At 41.3% G+C, this 9,709-nt stretch overlaps 1 protein-coding gene and 3 non-coding genes across 4 annotated transcripts; all 4 read left to right on the top strand.

Moving 5' to 3' along the window:
* The first annotated feature begins 34 nt into the window (after positions 1 to 34).
* Positions 35 to 9,376, top strand: GNL3 (G protein nucleolar 3). The gene is made up of 15 exons (XM_065845212.2): positions 35 to 143; positions 358 to 416; positions 795 to 932; positions 1,513 to 1,626; positions 1,793 to 1,876; positions 2,376 to 2,511; positions 3,407 to 3,510; positions 4,465 to 4,600; positions 5,132 to 5,219; positions 5,603 to 5,786; positions 6,266 to 6,408; positions 7,106 to 7,242; positions 7,802 to 8,022; positions 8,309 to 8,390; positions 8,477 to 9,376. The coding sequence occupies exons 1-15, from the start codon at positions 131 to 133 to the stop codon at positions 8,563 to 8,565; spliced, it is 1,728 nt and encodes a 575-aa protein (XP_065701284.1). The 5' UTR covers positions 35 to 130; the 3' UTR covers positions 8,566 to 9,376.
* On the top strand, positions 2,574 to 2,646 carry LOC136106042 (small nucleolar RNA SNORD19). Its single transcript, XR_010652071.1, has one exon. It is a non-coding gene; the product is annotated as a small nucleolar RNA SNORD19 (small nucleolar RNA).
* Positions 4,957 to 5,030, top strand: LOC136106043 (small nucleolar RNA SNORD19). Its single transcript, XR_010652072.1, has one exon. It is a non-coding gene; the product is annotated as a small nucleolar RNA SNORD19 (small nucleolar RNA).
* On the top strand, positions 5,454 to 5,531 carry LOC136106044 (small nucleolar RNA SNORD69). The gene has a single exon (XR_010652073.1). It is a non-coding gene; the product is annotated as a small nucleolar RNA SNORD69 (small nucleolar RNA).
* Positions 9,377 to 9,709: the final 333 nt, after the last annotated feature.

Raw genomic sequence — 9,709 nt, forward strand, 5'->3', positions numbered from 1 at the left:
CCGCCAAACGCGCCGAGGCGGCGCGACACCTCCGGCGAGGAAGGGCCGCTTCGCTTTACGGCAGCGCCCGCCGGCGGCAGGAGGAAGGAGCGCGGCACGTGGGGCGGCGGCGAGCGCGGCCGGCGGCGCCATGAAGCGGCCCAGTGAGCGGGAGCGGGGGTGGCCCACGGGCGGCATCGCTGCCGGGCGCTCTGAGGAGAGGGAATGGCGGGGGCGGGCGGTGGCCTGGAACCAGGACCGGGGGAATGGCGCCGGGGGAGAGGGGGGGCGGCGGCGGCCCGAGCTGGGGGATGGGACGCCCGCGCTGCAGGGAGCGGCGGGGCTGTCCCGGGCGCTGACCGGCGCGGTGCTTTGCAGAGCTGCGGAAGGCCAGCAAGAGGCTGAGCTGCCACAAGCGCTACAAGATCCAGAAGAAGGTGAGCAAGAGGCTGCCCTGCCCGCGGGGCTGGTGCTCCACGCTGGCCACTGTAACACTAACGGTGTGCTTTATATATTCCGACACAAACACGTTGCACGTACAGGTGTGTGCAGTAAGGATGTTAAGTCTGGACTGCAGCAAAGAATTTGCTTTCCAGTTACCATTAGCCGAAGGATGATGTAGAAATACATGTAGATTTTTAACAACATTCCATTCGGCATTATTCTGGGCTGGTATGTTACACTTGAACATACGATGAGACATTATGCAATCAAAACGTTTCAATCTAAAGTCAGAAATATAACACTTTTTACGAGAGATACATCCCTTTGTCTTTTGCCTTAGACTGAGAAAATATTATTGTTCCCATCTTCAGATCAGAGAACACCACCGAAAAGTCCGGAAGGAGGCCAAAAAGCGTGGACGCAAAAAGCCCAAGAAAGATCCTGGTGTTCCCAGTGCTGCACCATTTAAGGAAGAGCTTCTGCGGGAGGCAGAGCAAAGAAAGCAGAGGGTAAAATACAGTTTGTGGAAAAGAGCTGAAATGATTCCTGTCTTCAAGAAAGCTTTGTGTGTGTGTGCACATGTGCACACCCAGAGGTGCAATCATGGTAGACTGTAAATGGTCCCAGTAGATGTGTACTTTGGAAAAATAATGTATTTATTTCTAGTGTTATACAGTATGTAGCAATTTGCTCTTTTATTTTTAGCCTTCATTTCATCACAGTATGTATAAACATGCTGGAAATGTCATTTTTAGTGTAATCAGAAGTCCCATCAGAATGCTAAAAGTTAAGTCTTGTGATTATGTGATTGTACAGAAAACAAGGATCAGCTCTCTGCAGTGTGGAGCATGGCTGTTATTTTGGGGTCTAGCTAGTGGATGTATTGCCTCTGTTTTTGAGGTGATTGAAGCAAGAGTATTCTTTTCAGGATAGAATGCAAAAAATGTTCCCACTGTCACTTGGTCGGCCGCGAATTCTAACTAAGCTGTCTTGGGAACTTCAGTCAGAAATAAGTAAAGGGGAGACAGAACAGTATTCTTACCACCCTCAAATGGGTTTCATCTGGCTTGGGTTTTTGTTTGCCGTCAGCTTGAAGAACTAAAACAAAAGCAGAAGCTCAACAGACAAAAAGAACATGAAAAGAAGAGGAAGCTTGAAGCTAAAAAGAATGCAGCCAAAATCCAGGAAAAAGCAGAGGGGAAGGTGGGTGTCTGATTCTTTGAAACTTAAAGAAGCAATAAAAGTAATCATGAAACTACATCTTCTTAAGCAGTATGTTCGGTGTTACATTTGCATGCTGTATATGCACGCAAGTATAATACATTAATTCTCAGTTATATCATTCCCTTTCATTGTTATTTGCATTCAGGATCCCTCTGCCAAATCTAAAGCAAAGACTAAGAAACTGCCGAATAAAAATTCGAAGAAATCATTTTGCAGGGAGCTCCAGAAGGTGAGACGCTTCAACTATTTTTGTATAATTTGATGAGAGTCAGCAATGAGACCACTTGTTATTTTCCTTTTTTTTGCATTACTGTGCAGCTGCCAGAGAGTAAACAGGTTGTTTGTGATAAACTTCAACACTGAAGTAAGGGATCTTATGACAGAAACTGAGAGTTTCAGTCTTGTCTGGTGTGAGCTCCTGAGACATCCAGCATGTTGAGCTTTTAGACTTCTTGGGCTAATATCAGTACATAGTGATCAGAGAGCTCTTGCAGCAATGAGAGACTAGTGTCTAAGGACTTCTTGCCTTTGGAGGAAAAAGATGAAAATTGCTTCAGCTTTCTGGTTTGTAGTTCAGAAGAGCTCGAGCAAGAACAGTCTTATGAAACCTCATGAATCATTCTGTGAAAGTCAACAGTAACTGTTGTAGACCACAGCTATTCCAGAGTGTCATCTCTCAAGTGGTCTGTTGTGTCTTATTTGAGAGTCTGCTCTTTTTTCTGACCTAGGTGATTGAGGCCTCAGATGTGGTTCTAGAGGTTTTAGATGCGAGAGATCCAATGGGCTGCCGGTGTCCTCAACTGGAGCAAGCTGTAACTTGCTCTGGAGGAGACAAAAAGCTGCTGTTGGTTCTGAACAAAACTGGTAAGAAGCACAGGTTTTCTTGAAGTGTTACTTGATCACTGTGTGGTTCTGTATTAGTAACTGAGCTATGAAGAAGAATTCAAAGGAATCTGAGATTCCACTGAGGACATAAGATCCAACTCTGAGCTCACTGCCCTACTGAAGGGGTCACATTCCCTCCACCTTTTAGTCTAGTTTGCTAAGAAAATAGCCCAGACAGATAAATGCACACTAGCCCCTTCCTTTTGCAGTAACGTCTCAAGGCATTGGCCAGTCTCAGCCAAATTTGACAGAAGTTAAGGATCTTACCATTTTTACCATTTTTGTCAATGTAGGTGAATAGGCAAAGGTGACGATGCTTGTCCCTGCTCAGGCAACAGTGAGTTAAGGATCAGCAAATCAATGCAGTGGTTGGATTTGAAATTTGGCTTTGGGAAGTATTTTCTCTCTTCTATTCCTATAAGAAAGAATCTACACAAAAGGTGAAATCAGCTAAAAAGGCTGAGTTAACCAGCAAAAATAAAATAAAATTGCGACAGCAAGAGCAAAGGGAACTTTGTATTAGAGCAGCCTTTGCTTGGATGATGGGATAATCATTCAGAGAACATCACTCTCTGTACCATACAAAGCCTCCTAGCAAGACCCCAGCATTAAAAATGTGGTACAGGACCCAAAAACGTAATTTTGTATCTTCTGCTTGAGGCAGAAAATAAAGACTAAAACTTGCAATACTGAGTGTCTTTGGGGAAGATACACAGTATTTTTTTTACTGGGGTTTTCAGCCAAACATTATCTGTAACAAAGCAGCATACTAAAGGCACGAAATACAGCCTGGTTCCTGATTCCACATTAGATTTCCTTCACACAGTGATATTTAAGATTCACAGGAGTGAAAGGACTGTGTTCTTTCTTCCAGATTTAGTGCCAAAGGAGAACTTAGAGAAATGGTTGAATTATTTGAAGAAGGAGTTTCCAACAGTCGCTTTTAAATCAGCAACGCTGATGAAGGACAGGACTATGGTAAGAGCACTGCAAGCTGTCTCATGACTAAGTTGTATATGTTTGCAGTTGTGTGCTGACACATGTTCAGAAACAGGACCTCTTGTTCTTTAAAATTCCTTTTCCCTGTGTTTGCTGATACTGCTGTGACTGATGGATACACCTTTGCACTTTGACTAAGCTTTGTGGTACAGTGGGGAAATTATTGTTGAAATATATATTATTTGTGCCCAGGATGCTGGACTAGAGTAAAAGCAATTCTTTTTTTTTTTTTTTTTTACTCTAAGAAGGACAGGAGAGGAAGATGAGGAATTTTTCATCTTCTACACAGGATGGCTGCACCAGTTCCATCTGAATTGTTTTGCAGGTTAAATGGTGCAGGCTGTACTAGTGCATTCATCCTGATTGTGGCCATCAGTAAAGGTAGCACCTGACATATTTCATGAAGATTATAAAGGGGGTCACTGCCTGTGTCCTAGTCTCAACTCTTTGAAGATGATCATTTGAGTTGTATTAATACATAATGCTTCACACAACCCTGATACCAGCACAGTGAAATAGACCCTCCTGCAAAATGGTCCAGAAACTGCAACGCAGAGAGCAGGCTTTGAAAAACTTCCAAAAAATGGAAGCCTCTTGAGGGAATTTGCAGATTTAAGGATTCTACCAACTGAATGTACATGGTTATTTTATGGTCACACAACAAATCTGCAACACAGCCTGAACTGAAATCGCAAGCCAGTTCACATTCCTTTTTCTCTTAGTAGTTGATGGCTGCTTTTTGTACTGTCACTTAACTGATTACCCAATTTCTTATTAAACTAATTCCTTCCATTTAGAAGAACACAGCAACATCTAATAGAGGATAAGAGTTGGAAATATTACAGTAGATAAATAAATCTTAGCATACATATTTTGTTTCCTAAATAGCTCCTGACCATGGTTTGGGTTTTTTTTTGTCTTTGAATCCCGTAGCAGGAACAAGTTACAAAAAGACGGGCTCGTGTTGATCTATCAAGAACCACTGAATGTTTTGGAAGCAAATGCCTTGTTAAACTTCTTCAGGAGTACGGCAAGACTCAGAACAAAGCCATTCAGGTTGGCGTAGTAGGTAAGTTTTGGGGAGAGACAGGAAGAGGTTCCTTCTCCCATAAAGTTTTGGTATCCTGTATTGCAAATTGGATAAAACAACACATTAGTTTCTTGTTGGCTTTCCAGTAAATGTTCTTATTTTCATCTAAGACTCACTACTGCAATACTACATTTGACAGCAATCTGTGTTGCATTTACATACACATACTGTATGTGATCTGTGGAAGACACATGTGAGGCCTGAGCTGATTCACCAGCGTAGGGAAACAGAACAAGATGCTACATACCACAAGCTTCCACTGCCTTCCTCCTGTCTGATAAGATTTGTGGTGTTACATTCAGCGATGCCATTCATGTCCCTCTTATTATCAGTGTGAGAAATGAGGATACAAACCTTGTCTTACTTCTGTAGTGAAGACTTCAGATCCAACTCTGATCTCACACTGAAGATGTACTTTACCAAAGACACCTAGAAGAAGCGGTTTTGATCAGTGTTACATAGGGTGAGTTTTCTTATCTAACTAACAAGGACTTACGTGGTTTTGTCCAGGTTTTCCTAATGTGGGAAAGAGCAGCATCATCAACAGTCTTAAAGGAGTTCGAGCTTGCAATGTTGGCCTAACAAGAGGTGTTACCAAGTAAGTTGAATCTGATAAAAGCTGTTCATTTCTCTGTTTGTTGTTGTGTTCTGATTACCTTGAGTTCTTTGTTTGTGTACAATTCCCATCCATTAGGGCAAAGTATGCCCCTCTGTGCACTTTCAAATGCACATTTCAATTTGCCAGGATGAAAGACTGAGCTGTGTGATGCAAGCCATCAGGAGGGAACACAGTGTATAAACTTGTGCTTTTTGTACATCTAGATTTCTGTCCTACACAAAGCAAATGATGGAAAAGCACAAAAACTGACTCTGTATGAAGTGTATTCAGTCCAACGCTGAGCTTTGTGTCTTGCATCCCTCACAATTACCAGCCCTTTGCTAGCTGATTTATCTACTTACAGTGCATTTCTCTCTCAATAGGTCCGTGCAAATTGTGCACATTGATAAACAGACAAAGATGTTAGACAGTCCAAGTATAATTGCAGATCCTTCCAACAGTGCCCTGGCTCTGGCCTTGAGAAGTATCATAGACACAGAAGAATCAGGGTCAGCAGATGTGCTTGAAGCAGCAGATGCCATTCTAAATCACTGCAGTAAACAGCAGGTGAGCTCTCTTTTTCTTCATCTCTCACTGCATCCTGTCAGGCAGAGACTGTTTGCCCAATAACATTTCTGATTAAAAAAACCCAAACAAACTGGTTTTAAGATCTCATTCACAGTATCACAGAGTGAAAAATGAAGATACTCTGACTGCTTCGTATTACTACAGTGAAGACCTCAGATCCAACTCTGATTTCACTCTAGTTTCAAGTAGCTTAACCTAAGCCTAATTCTGACTCTGTTCTGTTTTTTCACAAATCAGTGTGGTGTCTCTGTACACCCACTAGTATGGATGAATAGCAAATGGATTTGATAAAGTGGGCATTTTGCTTTGTACTGTTTACTCCCACATGCAAGAGAAAAACAGCTCTTCACATTCTTTTTTGTCCTAATTGTAATCCAATTTGATTTGCTTTTTTTATTCCTAAAACTAAAAGAAAAGTGGGTATCTATCTCTGAATGCACCATTTTCTTTTGCATTAGGTAACAATTTACTATAGCATCCCAGATTTCAGCAACACTGAAGAGTTTTTAACTTTGCTTGCTCAGAAAAGGGGCATGCTGAAAAAGGGAGGTGTTCCTGATGTAGAGAATGTAGCTAAATTACTACTATGTGACTGGACAGGGTATGTATACTATGAATTTTGCTTTATGGTGTTCACCTTTTTCACATTCTTAATCCAGCACAGCAGAAGCTGAATGTCCTGAGAAATACTTAGAAAGGAGAGGCTGCTTTTCACCAACACCCCCTCCCCCCCTCAACATTTTACTTGGATAAAGAGAGCTGGATTGGCTAACAGATTTAGAGAATGCCATTCATGGGTTATTTTCTAAAGTAGAGAGGGGTACATGGAAAGAGTGAAAGCATGTTGCATGTTACTCCACAGCCAGTTTGCTGACTTTTGCTATAGCTCTGTTAGGGGAATTTGCCTTCCTCTCAGATACTCAGTCCATTTAGTCGTCCTTCTACAGACAGCAGAGAATATGACAAATTTTCTGTGGAAATGTATAGCGTTTCCTGTATTCTGAGGGTAGGAATAAATGTAACCCAGTAATTCAGTGTGACTAGTTCCCTTGCTCAAGTGTTTCAGCTGTTTTTACAGTTCATGATCTTACAGGCAGATTTGCAGTGGCAAAGTATGCCAGTTTTTTCCCTCTCAGGAGTGGGCTATCCACTTAATACTGTTATTGAGAACTTCAGAGTCAAATTTAAATAGCTATTTAACTGCTGTTAAACAGATGATAATAAATGAGTGGTTAGGCTTGGAAGTTTAAGAGAGTTATCTTTGGTTGTTTTTTAATGCTAGTATTTTGTTTTCCCAGAGCTAAAATAAGCTACCACTCACAACCTCCAGGATCCTGGAGACCGCCGCCATATCTTACAGAAAAAAAAATAGCTGAAATGCAGGAGTGCTTTAATTTAAATAAGCTAGAAGAAGAAAACAACACCACTGTTGAAGGTAGGACTGTTACTGTAAGGCACTGCTACCATTAAGAGTGGTGGTAGTAGTTTAAATGGGAGACTTTGAATGGAAGCCCTCCTGGGGTTTTTCACATGATAGCTTTGCCAATATGCAGTGAATATGAACCTTTTAGAAAGGAAACAGAGTCTGATGCAACAAAATAGTGCATCTGTATGCTGGTTTAACACAAATTACCCCTGCTAGTTCCTGTTTTCTGCTTAACTGACCTAACTCTCCTAAACTGGAACCAGGGGAAAAGAATGTTGAAGAGCACATAGACACTGGCTGATCAGGCCAACAAAATACATTTTACGTAGTACAACATATACTCAAATCCAAGTGTTTCAGCTCCTAGCAGTTTTCTGTAGAAGGCTCAGGGAAAGCTACTCTCAGAGAATTATCCTTTGTTCTACCTGCTTATGTGGGAGTGTCATCTTTTGGAAGGAAGGGGCAAGACAGGACTTTTTCTAGCCCTGATCTAATTATGGCTATTCTCTCAGGCATTGCATCTGGTGCTAACACTGACTTAACAGACATTTCCCTATGTTTTTCCCAGCTTTAAAATACCCCAGTCCAGCAAGCAGCATAATTTTCCAGTCAAGTGGTATGGTAAATGGGACAATAGAGGAAAATAAAGTGATAGAGGAAACATTGGAGTGGGAAAACTTGGAAACAAGCAAGGAGGGGGACACAGAAGAAGAGGAGGATTTCACAGAAAGTGATGATGATCCAGACGATTTGGAAGAAGAAGAAGAAGAAGAAATGGATGTCGAAGAGGTAAACCAGGATTTCATTAGGCAGCTTCTACCTGTTTAGATCCTGACACCAATACCCAGTCAGTATCCTGCTGTAAACTGAGAATGTGTAGGCACTGTGGAGCTACTAAGTGTAATCAAAAAGCCTTTCTCCTGGAGATAAGAGCTGGGTTTTTTGCTTAACTAAGGAAATACAACATAGTCAGTTCTAAGGCAGCATTCCTGACCAACTATACAAGGGGCATCCATGTGATCATTAGTCTTTGTTTGGTTTCATTTGCATGATGTCTGACCTCTCTGACTTGCAGGAAAGCAAAGTTCAGGTCACCAGGAAAGCAAAGCTTGGAAAACGACAGACAAGTCCTACAAATTCAGAAAAACAGATAGCAGGTCTGTATTAAAAAGCCTGGCTTGAAGGATAGGCTCTAGTACTTTAGCACTTGCAGTGGTTTCACTCATACATTTTCTTTTCTCAGAAAGCGAACATTCCAATTCACTGTCACTCAGCTTGGATAAGACAGCAGATGAAGATGATGCCTATGATTTTAACACAGACTATGTGTAAGGAATTATGTGTGAAGACATGGTTTGGAGACTCTTACTACTGGCTTTTAGAAGAGTCATGAAGACGTGTTGCAGCAGAAGTTGGATGAATGCTGCAGAGATTCACAATTATTGATGTATCAAATAATGTATATACTAGTGTATTTCCCTTGATCCTTTCAGATTTTATACAAATCTAGGAAACTGACTGTATTCAGCTTTTAAGTCCTAAACGTTATTTCCTGTATTAAAAAAAAAAAAAATATTTAAAAAAATTTCTAGTGGACTGAGGTAGTCTGCTCAGTTTGCCTTATAAAATGTTTAATTCTAGTCATGTTCAAGCGATCACATTTCATGGTAAGTTTTCATACTCCCTTCATGAAATTTAATTGTTTTTCCAGAGGATTACAGAGACATTACTTCTAGAGCATGACTCGAATCAGTTAAGTTTTCAGTATACTTCTGCAAAAATTGTAGAACCTTCATTTGTAAAAGTTGTCTAGAAAATGCCACTTATTTCAGCTAGGCATCAGGTATTTTATCTAAGTCCCTTTTCAGAAGCTTCACTGGGAAAGGTAACTGAGATTATATTAGTAATCTGTCTTCACTGGGGAACAAGCTTCTTGTTCTTATGATGCTCTTGAACAAAGGATGTATTTCCTGATGACACCTATTATAAATGGCAACAACTGGTAACTGTAAGGGAAAACGCTGCTCTGTGTTGTACGGACCTGTAATTGCACTCAGCCTACAGTGGAACTGGGGGAGCAAGAGAATGACCAAGAGACCCTGCAGTTGCCCAGCAATTTAGAATAAATACCTGACACCAAGCATCTTCCTCCCATGTGCCTGTTTTCTTCCTGTTAACCTAAAGGTCTGATTTCTGTGTTCTTTAGTAGTTGTATTTTCCATAAATGTATGTAGAGGCACAGTCCTTTGCAGCTTAAAGTATGAAGTGTAGACACAGACACGAGCAGTTTATTTAACCCTGCTAAAACAGCCTGGTCAACAGAATTCAGTTGGTGTCAGCTGATCTAGTGCAATCCTTCAAAGTCTGGCAACTGAACTTATTACTCCTAGCCACTTCAAGGACAAGAATGGTTCTTGTTCATCAAAACCAAGGAAAAGAATTGATACGTAGCATCCATGACAGAAACAGAACTACA

This window comes from Patagioenas fasciata, chromosome 10 (assembly GCF_037038585.1).
Source record: "Patagioenas fasciata isolate bPatFas1 chromosome 10, bPatFas1.hap1, whole genome shotgun sequence".
NCBI lineage: Eukaryota > Metazoa > Chordata > Aves > Columbiformes > Columbidae > Patagioenas > Patagioenas fasciata.

Bases quoted from the DNA above. Each gene is read 5' to 3' on its own strand.
- GNL3 (XM_065845212.2), top strand. The intron at 1,877-2,375 runs GTGAGACGCTTC...TTTCTGACCTAG, and splicing joins TTTGCAGGGAGCTCCAGAAG to GTGATTGAGGCCTCAGATGT. The intron at 6,409-7,105 runs GTATGTATACTA...TTGTTTTCCCAG, and splicing joins CTACTATGTGACTGGACAGG to AGCTAAAATAAGCTACCACT.